Below are 15,808 nucleotides of genomic sequence, written 5' to 3' on the forward strand. Positions count from 1 at the left end.
ATATATATATATATATATATATATATATATATATACCTAGCGTCCCCAAAAGCCCTTTTAAGGGCTGGTAATTGAGTTGTTTCTTCTTATATATATATATATATATATCTATATCTATCTAGTGTCCCCAAAAGCCCTTTTAAGGGCTGGTAATTGAGGATTTTTTTTATTTATATATATACATATATATATATATATATATATATATATATATAGTGTCCCCAAAAGCCCTTTTAAGGGCTGGTAAGGTAATAGAGTTTTTTCTTTATATATATATCTATATATATCTATTGTACACTGCAGTTGCCTGCCCGCTGTGTGTGAGAGGCCACAGACCTACCACAGACTGTACTGTGTGCACACCACACTCATTTCGGGTGGCACAGGCACAGTACCTTGCATTTTAAAAAATATTTTTTTTTTCCTCTGTCATAATTGCAGTGAGTGCTGTGTCAGGTCCACAGAGTGCACTGTACCCACTGCAGTGCACTGCCCACCACTGATATATATATATACGGTGGCACAGCATCTTGTTGCAATAAATTGAAAAAAAAAATATTTTTTATTATTGCAGTTGCCTGGGCTGCCAGTTACTGTCAGGTCCACAGAGTGTACTGTGCCCACTGCAGTGCCACTGTGTGCCCACCCACCACTGATATATAAGGTGGCACAGCAGCTTGCAAAGTAAAATAAAATATATTTTTTTAAAATTGCAGTTGCCTGGGTGCCAGTGACTGCTGTCAGGTCCACAGAGAGTGTACTGTGCCACTGCCCACCCACCACTGATATATAAGGTGGCACAGCAGCTTGCAAAGTAAAATAAAATATATATTTTTTAAAATTGCAGTTGCCTGGGTGCCAGTGACTGCTGTCAGGTCCACAGAGAGTGTACTGTGCCACTGCCCATCCACCACTGATATATAAGGTGGCACAGCAGCTTGCAAAGTAAAATAAAATATATATTTTTTAAAATTGCAGTTGCCTGGGTGCCAGTGACTGCTGTCAGGTCCACAGAGAGTGTACTGTGCCACTGCCCACCCACCACTGATATATAAGGTGGCACAGCAGCTTGCAAAGTAAAATAAAATATATATTTTTTAAAATTGCAGTTGCCTGGGTGCCAGTGACTGCTGTCAGGTCCACAGAGAGTGTACTGTGCCACTGCCCACCCACCACTGATATATAAGGTGGCACAGCAGCTTGCAAAGTAAAATAAAATATATATTTTTTAAAATTGCAGTTGCCTGGGTGCCAGTGACTGCTGTCAGGTCCACAGAGAGTGTACTGTGCCACTGCCCACCCACCACTGATATATAAGGTGGCACAGCAGCTTGCCAAGTAAAAAAAATATATATATTTTTTAATTGCAGTTGCCTGAGTGCCAGTGACTGTCAGGTCCACAGAGTGTACTGTACCCACTGCCCAACACTCCTATAGGGTGGCACAGCACCTTGCACTCATAGTACACAACACATTAAAAAAGAAAATGACAGGCAGAGGCAGGCCACCCCGCAAGGACCGTCGTGGTCGTGGTGCTGTGATTTCCTTAGGCCCTAGAATAATGCCCAGTGTTCAGAGGCCACCACAGACCCTGAACTCAAAAAATTCTGAGGCCATAGTTGACTGGCTTACACAAGACACCCAATCGTCTACAGCTTCCGCTCGGAACCCTAATGCACCATCCTCCTCCAGCTCAGCTTCGGGCACCTCTCAATTTACCACTCGCCAGCCCGCCGGCACCACCACCAACACTAGCACCACAGCCGCTTCACTTGATCCGTCAGAGGAGTTATTTTCACATCAGTTGGAAGAAATAAGTGATGCGCAACTATTAGTGCCAGAGGATGTAGATAATGGGGATATGTCTCAGTCAGGCAGCATTATACACATGGACGTACATTGTGATGATGATGATGATGTTGTACCTGCTGCTGCTGCCTTTGCTGAGTTGTCAAGTGAAGCGGCTGATGATGACGATGTGTCTGTGGATGTCACCTGGGTGCCTGCTCGAAGAGCAGAAGAAGAGGGGGAAAGTTCAGATGGGGAGACAGAGAGGAGGAGGAGACGAGTTGGAAGCAGGGGGAGGAGGTCATCGCAAGGAGCTAGTGGCGCAGTCAGACAGCATGTAGATTCGGCACCCGGGGTCAGCCAGACAGCACGCCAATCAACGCAAGCTGTTGCCACCACCAGAATGCCGTCTTGCAAAGCTCAGCAGTGTGGCATTTTTTTTGTGTGTCTGCCTCTGATATCAGCGATGCCATTTGTAACCTGTGCCAAAAGAAACTGAGTCGTGGGAAGTCCAACACCACCTAGGTACAACTGCTTTGCGAAGGCACATGATCTCACATCACAAACGCCTATGGGATCAACACATGAGTAAAAGCAGCACACAAACTGAAAGCCACCATCCTCCTCCTGGTCCAGCATCTTCAGCCACGTCAACCACTGCTGTCCTCCATGCCCCCTATCAACAACCCGCCCCTCCGCCTCTCACCTTCAGCAGTTCCTGCTCGTCACCTGCCCACAGTCAGGTGTCTGTCAAGGAAATGTTTGAGCGTAAAAAGCCAATCTCGCAGAGTCACCCCCTTGCCCGGCGTCTGACAGCTGGCTTGTCGGAACTCTTAGCCCGCCAGCTTTTACCATACAAGCTGGTGGAGTCTGAGGCCTTCAAAAAATTTGTCGCTATTGGGACACCGCAGTGGAAGGTACCCGGCCGAAATAATTTTTCACAAAAGGCAATCCCCAACCTGTACTCTATTGTGGAAAAGGAAATCATGTCACGTCTGGCACACAGTGTTGGGGCAAGGGTCCATCTGACCACTGATAGCTGGTCTGCAAAGCACGGTCAGGGCAGGTATATAACGTACACTGCGCATTGGGTAAACCTGCTGGCGGCTGCCAAGCATGGAATGCGTGGCTCTGCTGCAGAGGAGTTGGTGACACCGCCACGACTTGCAGGCAGGCCTGCTGCCACCTCCTCTACTCCTCCTACTCCATCCTCTTTGCTAACCTCCTCGGCTGAGTCCTCTTCTGCTGTTGCGTCTTGCTCCACACCAACTGCACCCCTCCAGCTCCCCAGGGGCTATTCCACATGCCGGATACGACAGTGTCACGCTGTCTTGGGGTTGACTTGCCTGAAAGCAGAGAGTCACACCGGACCAGCACTACTGTCCGCCCTGAACGCACAGGTGGATCAGTGGCTGACCCCGCACCAACTGGAGATCGGCAAAGTGGTGTGTGACAACGGGAGCAATTTGTTGGCGGCATTGAATTTGGGCAAGTTGACACATGTGCCGTGCATGGCACATGTGTTGAATCTGATTGTGCAACGTTTTGTGCAGAAGTACCCAAGCTTACAGGACGTCCTCAAGCAGGCCAGGAAGGTGTGTGGCCATTTCAGGCGTTCCTACACGGCCATGGCGCACTTTGCAGATATTCAGCGGCGAAACAACATGCCAGTGAGGCGCTTGATTTGCGACAGCCCGACACGTTGGAATTCAACACTGCTAATGTTCGACCGCCTGCTCCAACAAGAAAAAGCGGTCAACGAGTATTTGTATGACCGGGGTGCTAGGACAGCCTCTGCGGGGCTGGGTATTTTTTTGCCACGTTACTGGACGCTCATGCGCAATGCCTGTAGGCTCATGTGTCCTTTTGAGGAGGTGACAAACCTAGTGAGTCGCACTGAAGGCACCATCAGCGACATCATCCCATATGTTTTTTTCCTGGAGCGTGCCCTGCGAAGAGTGCTGGATCAGGCCGTAGATGAGCGTGAAGAGGAAGAGGAAGAGTTGTGGTCACCATCACCACCACCAGAAACAGCCTTACCATCGATTGCTGGACCTGCGGCAACACTGGAAGAGGAGTGTGAGGAAGAGGAGTCAGAGGAGGAATGTGGCTTTGAGGAGGAGGAACACCAACCACAGCAGGCATCCCAGGGTGCTCGTTGTCACCTATCTGGTACCCGTGGTGTTGTACGTGGCTGGGGGGGAAGAACACACCTTCAATGACATCAGTGAGGACGAGGAACTGGACATGAGTAGCTCGGCATCCAACCTTGTGCAAATGGGGTCTTTCATGCTGTCATGCCTGTTGAGAGACCCTCGTATAAAAAGCCTGAAGGAGAACGACCTGTACTGGGTGGCCACGCTACTAGACCCCCGGTATAAGCAGAAAGTCTGTGATATGTTACCCAATTACCGGCAGTCGCAAAGGATGCAGCAGCTACAAAATAAGTTAAAAACTATGCTTTACACAGCGTATAAGGGTGATGTCACAGCACAACGGGAATCCAACAGGGGAAGAGGTGAAAGTAATCCTCCTCCTACCACCACAACCACGCCGGCAAGGACAGGACGCTTTACAGACGTCTTGTTGATGGAGGACATGCGGAGCTTTTTTAGTCCTATGCATCGCCACAGCCCTTCGGGGTCCACCCTCAGAGAACGACTCGACCGACAGGTAGCAGACTACCTTGCCTTAACTGCAGATATCGACACTCTGAGGAGCGATGAACCCCTTGACTACTGGGTGTGCAGGCTTGACCTGTGGCCTGAGCTATCCCAATTTGCCATTGAACTTCTGGCCTGCCCCGCTTCAAGTGTGCTGTCAGAAAGGACCTTCAGCGCAGCAGGAGGTATTGTCACTGAGAAGAGAAGTCGCCTAGGTCAAAAAAGTCTTGATTACCTCACGTTTATTAAGATGAATGAGGCATGGATCCCGAAGGGACTGATAGTGGGGGATGCATTTGACTAAAAAAGGCCTGGTGATGACTGAGATGCCTTGGCCTAAAAATGGTCCACACGCTGCTGTATATAATCATTCTCTGCATGCCGGATGACTTACGTGACGTCTCCGCCACCAACTACGGTTCAAGCCGCAATGTTTTAGTGCACTTTCTGCCTTAAAACCTCAATTTTTCAGGCCGCTGTAGCAGCGGCTGCAACAATACCTACTTTTTCATGCATGTGTACATGCCTAATTTTTCTGGCCTCTGGTGCTACACTGTGGCTGCAAAAAAACAAAAAACAAAAAAAAAGGCACATACATGTGTCAATTCCCCTTCGTGATCGTTACCTTGTCGTGGTGAAGGGGCTTGCGTATCACAATGAAGCGATCACCTCTAGGATTGTGTTGGCACACCCCAGATGATAAGGTCGTTGCTTCATTGTGTACAGACCAAAAGCGATCCGCAGGATAATTTTTCATAAAAAAAAACATTCATTTTCTTTCATTCTTTCTGCGGAGCTGGGTATTTTTTGGCCGCGTTACTGAATGCTCATGAACAATGGCTGTAGGCTCATGCGTCCTTTTGCGGACATGACAACCCTGGTGGTCAGTCGAACCCAAGGCAACATCATCGACCTCATCCCATATGCATTTTTTCTGGAGCGTGCCCTGCGAAGAGTACTGGATCAGGCTGTAGATGAGCATGAAGAGGAAGAGTTGTGGTCCTCATCACCACCAGAAGCAGCCTTGTCGTTGTCAATTGCTGGACCTGTGGCAACGCAGAGAGAGGAGTCTGAAGAAGAGAAGTCAGAGGAGGAAGGTGGCTTTGAGGAGGTGGAATACCAGCCACAGCAGGCGTCCCAGGGGGCTTGTTCTCACCTTTCGGGGACCCTTGGTGTTGTATGTGGCTGGGTGGAGGAAGAGACCTTCAATGATGTCAGTGAGGACAAGGAACGGGACATGGCTAGCTTGGTATCCAACCTTGCGCAAATGGGGAGTTTGCGGTTGTGCAAATGGACTGACTTGACTGTTAAACGGGGAGTTTGGTCTGTCAGAGTTTGGTCTGTCACTGTGAAGCGGGCGACGGGCGTAACCCTTACACTACTTGACCGATAAAACATCATACCTGATCGTATTCACACACTGGATGTTTTAGTGCTGGTTTACACTGCCGCTACCACTAAAGTAGCGTCGCTTCCAGTGCGACTTTGGCGCGACTTAGCGCGACTTTGGCGCGACCTCATCGCGAGGCGACTTTTTATTTGGCCAATCACAATATCATGTTTTGTGACCGTCACCTAATTTCCTTTTCCTGTTTTTTGTTTTACATATTTCCCCATGTGTGCAGTGTTGTCTGTGTCATAGCTCAACTGATAGGCATGTTTGCCTTGGCATATCATATTTCAGCTTGCCAGAAAGAAAAAAAGACAGCTGGAAAGACACTGCATTAGTTTTCTACTAAAAATCATAAGAAAAATGCTGTTTTTTTTGGTTTGTGGACATACTACAGAGCTGAAACTTGACAGGTACACTTTTTAGACCCCCCAGACACTAAATACAAAAAATGACATGCCTGCCTAAAAAAATGCCCGCTAAATGCCTGCAAGAAAAAAAGCCAGCCGCAGAGAAGCCATATTCCTGAAAATATAAGAAAAATGCTGTTTTTTAGGGGTTCTGGACATGCTACAGAGCTGAAACTTGACAGGTACACTTTTTAGACCCCCCAGACACTAAATACAAAAAATGACATGCCTGCCTAAAAAAATGCCCGCTAAATGCCTGCAAGAGAAAAAGCCAGCCGCAGAGAAGCCTTATTCCTGAAAATATAAGAAAAATGCTGTTTTTTAGGGGTTCTGGACATGCTACAGAGCTGAAACTTGACAGGTACACTTTTTAGACCCCCCAGACACTAAATACAAAAAATGACATGCCTGCCTAAAAAAATGCCTGATAAATGCCTGCAAGAGAAAAAGCCAGCCGCAGAGAAGCCGTATTACTGAAAATATAATAAAAATGCTGTTTTTTAGGGGTTCTGGACATGCTACAGAGCTGAAACTTGACAGGTACACTTTTTAGACCCCCCAGACACTAAATACAAAAAATGACATGCCTGCCTAAAAAAATGCCCGTTAAATGCCTGCAAGAGAAAAAGCCAGCCGCAGAGAAGCCGTATTCCTGAAAATATAAGAAAAATGCTGTTTTTTAGGGGTTCTGGACATGCTACAGAGCTGAAACTTAACAGGTACACTTTTTAGACCCCCCAGACACTAAATACAAAAAATTACATGCCTGCCTAAAAAAATGCCCGATAAATGCCTGCAAGAGAAAAAGCCAGCCGCAGAGAAGCCGTATTCCTGAAAATATAATAAAAATGCTGTTTTTTAGGGGTTCTGGACATGCTACAGAGCTGAAACTTGACAGGTACACTTTTTAGACCCCCCAGACACTGAATACAAAAAATGACATGCCTGCCTAAAAAAATGCCCGCTAAATGCCTGCAAGAAAAAAAGCCAGCCGCAGAGAAGCCATATTCCTGAAAATATAAGAAAAATTCTGTTTTTTAGGGGTTCTAGACATGCTACAGAGCTGAAACTTGACAGGTACACTTTTTAGACCCCCCAGACACTAAATACAAAAAAATTACATGCCTGCCTAAAAAAATGCCCGATAAATGCCTGCAAGAGAAAAAGCCAGCCGCAGAGAAGCCATATTCCTGAAAATATAAGACAAATGCTGTTTTTTAGGGGTTCTGGACATGCTACAGAGCTGAAACTTGACAGGTACACTTTTTAGACCCCCCAGACACTAAATACAAAAAATGACATGCCTGCCTAAAAAAATGCCCGATAAATGCCTGCAAGAGAAAAAGCCAGCCGCAGAGAAGCCATATTCCTGAAAATATAAGACAAATGCTGTTTTTTAGGGGTTCTGGACATGCTACAGAGCTGAAACTTGACAGGTACACTTTTTAGACCCCCCAGATGCTAAATCCAAAGAAATTTTTAATTTTTATTTTTTTTTAATTTTTCCAATAATTGGCTCTCTATCAAAAAATTATAATTTTTAAGAACTTTTTTTTGCGTGATCCCTCTCCGGCATGCCACAGTCCAGGTGTTAGTCCCCTTGAAACAACTTTTCCATCACTATTGTGGCCAGAAAGAGTCCCTGTGTGTTTTAAAATTCGCCTGCCTATTGAAGTCTATGGCGGTTCGCCCGGTTCGCCGGTTCGCGAACATTTGCCGATGTTCGCGTTCGCCGTTCGCGAACGGCGAATTTTAGGTTCGCGACATCACTACCCATAGCCTGCCCTGAAAGTACTGAAGCTCAAAGCATGATGGAACATGTAGTATTAGGACTGGTAAAGGTAGAAAACAGGAAGTCAGGAGAAGGAGTGACATCACAGTCACACAAACTTGCTTTTTACAGCTAAATAAGGTAAGATACAGATAAAATGTCAGTGGGGTTGTGATTCATTTGCATGAAGAATGCATCTGTTGTTTTGGGGAGGAAAAAGCTGGAGTTCTGCTTTAATCACTTGCCGACCGCCCTGCGCAGATTTACTGTGGCAGGGCGGCTCGGCTGCTCATAATCACGTAGATGTACGTGATTATGTGCAAGTGGTTTTTGGTGATTAGACACAGCGGTAGGCAGACCGTGGGAGAAGCGCGCTCGATGGCCGCCGGCCTCCCGCAATCTTCGGCAAAACTGACAGGAGAGCTGTCTGGTATGTAAACAATGTAAGATGGCTCTCCTGTCAGAGAGGCAGGGAAAGTTCGTGTGATTCAGCAAAGCTAAATCACAAATCTCTCTCTGCCTCTGTTCATCTATCCCCCACACAGTTAGAAAGCACATCTAGGGGACACATTTAACCCCTTGATCTCCCCTAGTGTTAACCCCTTCCCTGCCAGTGTCATGTATACAGTAACAGTGCATATTATTTAGCACTGATCACTGTATTATTGTCCCTGGTGTTTTTTTCAAAATTAACGCTCTTTTTTTGTTTATAGCGCAAAAACTAAAAACTGCAGAGGTGAACAAATACCACCAAATGAAAGCTCTATTTGTAGGGAAAAAAGGACATCAATTGTATTTGGGTAGAGCGTTGCACAACTGTGCAATTTTCAGTTAAAGCAACACCGTGCCGAATCACAAAAAATGGCCTGGTCATTAAGGGGTAAAACCTTCCAGGGCTAAAGTGGTTAAGGCAAACCTTTCATGTGGCAATACTTACAGAAAATGCTGCCAAATATCAACCACTAAGCTAAGAAGTATTTCACTGATGTTTATTCTGTAAGCAAAAAGTCTGTCCCTAGAGGATCACTTTTTCTTGAGTAGGTACCATTGTCTCATAGAAGGTGAAGCTTCACATCATTTACACCTCTGCCCTTTCTATGACAGTCCTATGTCATAGTTTGGTGCTTGTGTCCGAGGCCAGGGGAGTGGTTAGAGAGAGGTGGGAGCCATTTCATTTTGACAAAAAGTCAAATTCTGAAGATCCGTAACGGGTCTGTTTAGTCTGAGGCTGTACATTTTAAAGCAGAGTTTCACCCAAAAGTGGAACTTCCGATTATATGCTTTCTTCCCGCCTCTGGTGAAACTTTCAGGGGGGAAAGTTTTTGTATTTGACATGTACCCTTCCCCACTTCCGGGAGACAGCACTGCAGCGCTGTCCCGCAGAAGTTCAACCCCCTTCCTCCGCTGCCGGGCCAATTAGAAAGTGCAGCGCGCTTCGCGCATGTGAAGTAGGGAACCAGCTGTGAAGCTGAAAGGCTTCACTGCCGAGTTCCGTTAACCTGAATGGCAGCGGCAGCACCCGAGAGCCGATACGAAAATGGACAGATAAGTTCTAATATTTAAAAGTCAGCAGCTACAGTATTTGTAGCTGCTGACTTTTAATTTATTTCCTGGGGGGGGGGCAGAACTCCTCTTTAAGGAAAGAAGGAGTAGACTTGAAGCTACAGGTAAATCAAAGTACACACACACACTATATTGTCAAAAGTATTAGGACACCTGCCTTTACGCTCACATGAACTTTAATGGCATTCTAGTCTTAGTCCGTAGGGTTCAATATTGAGTTAGCCTACCCATTGCAGCTATAACAGCTTAAACTCTTCTGGGAAGGCTGTCCACAAGGTTTAGGAGTGTGTCAATGGGAATGTTTGACCATTCTTCCAGAAGCCCATTTGTGAGGCCAGGCAAAGGTTTGTAAGAGAAGTCCTGGCTTGCAGTCTCTAAAGTGTTCTATTGGGTTGAGGTCAGGACTAGTAAAATTCCTCCACCCCAAACTCACTCATCCATGCCTTTATGGACCTTGCTTTGTGCACTGGTCCAAATCATTTGGCGGAGGGGGGATTATTGTGTGGGGTTGTTTTTCAGGGGTTAGGCTTGGCCCCTTAGGTCCAGTGAAGGTACCAATTAAGGCGTCAGCATATGAAGACATTTTGGACCATTTTATGCTCCCAACTTTGTGGGAACAGTTTGGGGATGGCCCCTTCCTGTTCCAACATGACTGTGCACCAGTGCACAAAGCAAGGTCCTTAATGACATGGATGAGCGATTTTGGGGTGGAGGAATTGCGCTGAGAACTGGGCAATCAAATATTGCTGATCGCTCAGTTCTCCCATCCACTATGAGGAAAGAGCAGTGACCATCAGTCATCAGCTTTCTGCTCTGCCCCTCCTGTGCTCACTGGAGAGCTGGGCTGTAGAGGGAGTGGGAGTTGTTAGCTCAGTCTCAAGCATCTGGGTGGATCAAGACTGTAAAATCGGGATCGATCCAACCTCTGGACCAGCTGAGTGATGTCAGCCGTCAGCGGACTTTAGCTAGCTGTCAACTGAAAACGGTTTTACAGGAGTTCAGAACAAAGTTCCCTCCTGTGATTCATAGAAGAAGTACAGCCAAATAAGCTTTTGCCATACTTCTTAAATAGAGCAGACGAAGGACACGTTATGCTTACATCAAATGTCCAGCAGAGCCATCAGTACAGAACTGGAGTAAACCAGTGGGACCCAGGTACACCCATCTGCTGTCCAGAGAAGTCAGGCCAGAAGTGGTCTTCATGGCAGAAATTAGGCCAAAAAGCCATACCTCTGATGTGGAAACAATGCTAAGTGACTCAACTATGCACAAAAATATAGGAACTGGGGTTCAGAAAAATAGCGGCAGGTGCTCTGGACTGATGAATCAAAATTTGAAATATTTGTCTGTAGTCGGAAGCAGTTTGTTTACCAAAGGCCTTGAGAGTGGTACAGCTTGGGGCTGCATTTCTGCAAATAGAGTTGGAGATTTGATCAGGGTTAATTGTGTCCACAATGCTGAGAAATACAGGCAGATACTTATCCATCATGCCATACAATCAGGGGGGCCCCAAATTTATTCTGCAGCAGAACAATGACCCTAAACATACAGCCAATTTCATTTAGAACTATCTTCAGTGTAAAGAAGAACAAGGAGTTCTGGAAGTGTTGGTTTTACCCTAATCTCAACATCATTGGTTCCGTCTGGGATTTCATGGAGACAGAAGAAATTTAGGCAGCTTACCACCACAGAAGATCTGTGATTAGTTCTCCAAGATGTGTCCAAGTATACCTAGAAATTTTGAAAGGTCAGACGTGCTACATCAGATGCTGTGAACTGTATGTGTTTCTGCTAAAACATGTTGCGGCAGATACCAGTCTGCTGATATCTAGATCATTGACCGGTGAGATGGAAATCTTCTATGCAGGGTAAGGCTTATATATAGGTCACAACTTAGGCCTCTAGATCTCTACCACAAATTTATATGGTAGCTCAGCCTGGGTATCAACTAACCTCATGTGCCTTATAGTTATTGAACTATTAGTATTTCCACCAGAAAGTGCCCATGTATATATGGTACCTATACTACACATAAAAGCCTTATGTCACTTAAGTAATCACATGGGTCAATTCTGTTGTCTGAAAACCAATTCCAGCAGCTCAAATTATCATTAATGGAACATAATTTGCACAAATACATGGATGGAGCCTTTAGAGAGGTCTAGTGACTTATTAAGCAGTTAAATAAATGAAGTTTATATAGTTTTATGGCCAGGCAGTTCATAAAAGATCACAGGACCCTTCCCATGTGGCAGCTGATAAGAGATCACATCTCATCCTGCACCTTGCACATCCTTCATTTCCCATTCAGCAGTAGGTAAAGAAAGTACGCCAAAGCATTAGAGGACTTAAAGTGGTTTTAAACCCTTACTTATACTTAGTAAAACGGGTGGCATCAGGTGAGACACAGAGATGAAATTAATCCTCCTATATAAGTTGTACCTGTTTATCTGAAGCAATTTGTCCTGTATATCCTTGTAAAATTCAGACATGAAAAGGATTTTTCAAAGACTCAAAAGCAGGGGGCAGGGAGCTGCTGTACAAGAGCTCTGAGAACTAATTGGAGGTAAGGGGCACACCCCTTCACACAGCACACATGAATAGAGCTGAGGCTGTCAATCAGTTGGAGCTCCCTGCCCTGTCACTTTTTTAGCTTTTGGTGTCTTGAAATGTATTAGAAGTGACTCATGCTGATAACAGAGGAACTGGATAGCAGAGAGAAAAGTCACTTAGTGCTTTGGAGAGAGACAAGTACACACTATAGAAATATGCGCTTTGTTCAGATTTTATGTTTGAGGTTTACAAACACTAAGTTTGAATCACAACTTGGTTGGTCCCCAAACTATAGGACTGGGGTTCTTAATCTTATCCTAGGACCTCCATGCCCCAGAGTAGCTGTGGAAATTACTATGGCAACAATGTACTTTACAAACAAATATGCTATGCAAAATTGAGGCAACATTCCTTTTACAATGCAAAAAAAATTACAATATATGAAAAAAAAATAATTGTTCCCTCCTCTTTTAAAAACGTACATTTTTGATTTGTGCCACAAACGTTATCATCCTTTCCATCATGTCCGCCACCAACACAACATCCATCTTATCCGTGAAGTCTGAGGCTCCCCTGGTGTAGGTCATTAGTTGCTGAGCATATTCAAGGACATTGGAGTCATTCACAGGCATCTAGAAACAGAGTATTGTTATGGTCCTTAATGCATTATTAAAAGAAAATCTAAATCCTGTGCTTGCAAATATTGTCCATTTAATAGGCAATAAAAATTGGGAACGGCAACAAAAGATCTTTATAGATTTTTCCTTTACAGATTTAAATAATTGACATACATTTTGCATAGTAAAATAATAACACTGGTAAAACAATCCATAATGATCCTATGTGTTTTTATAGAAGGTGCGATACATTTTATGATGTATTTGAAAGAATTGCAAAAATGGACACAGTTAGCCATCATCTAAGAAAGATGTTAACGGTTATGTTGTCTTTAAGCCCCAAACTAATATGTTTGTTACCCCAGCATTTCATATTCCTGATATGTGGCTGCTGTACCATGTACTTGTATGAAGAAGTATCCTGGTCTCTTTGTATTGCTTCCTTTGTGTGAAATCCCTGGTGTTCCTGCCAGTCCCTCTGCTTCCCATTATTAACTGATAATGACATTAACCACTCAAGGACCAAGCCTATTTCAGACACTTGTTGTTTACAAGTTAAAATCAGTATTTTTTGGCGACAAACATTGGTACTTAAAAATCTCCATTGGCGACGCTTTAAAAATTTCTATAGGTTACCAGTTTAGAGTTTCAGAGGTGGTCTAGGGCTAGAATTATTGTTCCCGCTCTAACGATCGCGGTGATACCTCACATGTGTGGTTTGAACACAGTTTACATATGTGAGAACAACTTTACCTTTTCTTTCTTGTTTATTTTACCAATTATTTTTTATTTTTACACTGTCCCTTTAAAAAAAAAAAAAAAAAAGTTTGATCACTTTTATTCCTATTACAAGGAATGTAAACATCCCTTGTAAAATAAATAAGAAGGAAAGGTCCTCTTTAATGTGAGATCTAGGGACAAAAAGACCTCAGATCTCACATCTACCCTTAAAAGCAAGAAAAATAAAAAAATCATTTTTTTTCAGCAAGAAAAAAAAATGGACCCTTTAAGGCCGTTGGGAGGAAGCGACGTAGGACGTTGCTGTGGTCCTCCAAGGCCATAGAGTCGAGTGGGGGCCATCTTGCTATCTATCTGCAAGAGGAGGTCTTAAGGGAACAGCACTCGATCATCTAACCACAAATTGCAGCCTCCAACAGCGATGCCCCACATGGTGGATTTTTATAACACACACATTATTTGTCTGTTGTGCATCAACCTCTAGTGCACTTTTAAATGTGAGTAGTTTCACTTATGTGAAAATATGATTGATTTTATGGTTGATTTTATGGAAAGCACTATGATGGTCTATATGTTTTTTTTTTCTGAGCTTCCTTTTGTGATACAGGGAGAGCAGACCAGGTGGAGATATAAGAAGGAACAGATTCCTTACAGCATTAGACCTACTACCCATAGGTCATACCAGGAGGTGAGCGGCTAATGGTGGTAGTTACACATGGTGTGAATAAAATTTAAGAGTAAGCACCTATAAGGTGATTTTGTTGGTTGGTCGTGAAGCACATTCATGTGGACTTGTTCATTTTTTTCATTTTTCATTTTGTATTTTTTGATTCTTGTTTTGCTCATTTTTTTGGAATTTTGGAATTATATGAAGACTCTATTATATATTTGATGGGCTTTTGAACCTACATACACATTCTTTTTGTATAGTTGTATGCAAGTGTGGCACTGAATCACTATTAGTTTTGAGTATTTTAATGCATAACAACCTAAAAAAACGTCTCTCGTTGTTCTTAGTGCTCTAAACTTATAAAAGGTCAAATCTGGTTGCTTTGGAATATTGTAAACCCCTATCCTCTTCTTCATCATCAAGCTGAATAAAACCCATCAGGATCTTTTTTTTATTGTGAAGATTAAAAATGTAATCATCTGATTGGGAGTTAATAAAACACTTCAAGATTTTTGAGCTTTTTACATTAATATTCTCTTGGTGTGAACGGGGCTCTGGAATGAGAGCCTTGTGTATGCTGACTCAGTCAGTTGTGCGGACGTTCTTGTAAATTATATTTATGAGGTATTTGCAAGCACAGTGTGTGTTTCAGTATCTACAGATGTGGCTCTCTTGCAAAAAAATAATAAGTACGTATAAAAATAACACAAAGGTATTCATTGGTGAGAGATAATAGTTATCATATGTTCAGAGAGGGAAGTAAAAGGGCTGATTACCAGGCTGAAGGCATGAAGATGTCTTGTTACTTCGTGAGTAAAGGGGCACTCTGAATAGTCTTGTTCTGCCCAGCGTCCACTGCGGTCACACTTTCGCCAGGCTCGTGGTTCTTCTCCATGCTCGGCATAAAGAAGTGAGCTAAGTGCAATTGCTCTGCAGGGGTAAAAAGCCATCATGCCAGCCAACGTTCTAGGCCATCTAAGAAAAGAAATATAAGATTATGATTTTTTAACATAGATTGGTGTTTTCCATCAGCCTTTCCTGTTAAGGCTTAACCACTTTACCACCGGAGGATTTTGCTGTCTTACGTCCAGGCCACTTTTTGCGATTCGGCGCTGTGCTAACTGACAATTGCGTGGTCGTGCGACGCTGTACCCAAACGAAATTTACGTTCTTTTTTCCCACAAACAGAGCTTTCTTTTGGTGGTATTTGATCACCTGTGCGATTTTTACTTTTTGCGCTATAAACAAAAAAACAGGGTTTATTTTGAAAAAATAACTATATTTTTAACATTTTTTTATAAGAAATTCCCCCCCAAAAAAATGTAAAAATCAAAATTTTTTAAAATTTTTGGCCAATTTGTTTTCTGCTACCTATGTTTGGTAAAAAAAAATCACAATAAGCGTATTTTGATTGGTTTGCGCAAAAGTTATTGCGTTTACTAACTAAGGGAAATATTTCTGTCATTTTTGGTGTTTTTTTTTTTAACGAGTAATGGCGGCGATCTACGATTTTTTTTGCGGGTCTTCGACATTGTGGTGGACAGATCAGACCCTTGACTGACATTTTTGACACTTTTGGGGATACCAATGACATTACTACAGTAATCAGTGCTATAAATATGCACTGTTACTGTCAAAATGACAC

General features: G+C 43.7%; 1 protein-coding gene across 1 annotated transcript in view; it reads right to left on the reverse strand.

Annotated features, from left to right (window-relative positions):
* The window catches only part of ADGRA1 (adhesion G protein-coupled receptor A1), a 1,278,841-nt gene that overhangs the window by 875,794 nt on the left and 387,239 nt on the right, over positions 1-15,808 (reverse strand). Inside the window, exons 9-10 of the mRNA XM_082267510.1 lie at positions 14,940-15,138; positions 12,621-12,770 (exon numbers count right to left, since the gene is read on the reverse strand). Of these exons, the coding sequence (XP_082123636.1) occupies positions 12,621-12,770; positions 14,940-15,138 (349 nt within the window). The remainder of the gene's footprint in view (positions 1-12,620; positions 12,771-14,939; positions 15,139-15,808) is intronic.

This window comes from Pelophylax lessonae (assembly GCF_965119305.1).
Source record: "Pelophylax lessonae genome assembly, chromosome: 9".
Lineage (NCBI taxonomy): Eukaryota > Metazoa > Chordata > Amphibia > Anura > Ranidae > Pelophylax > Pelophylax lessonae.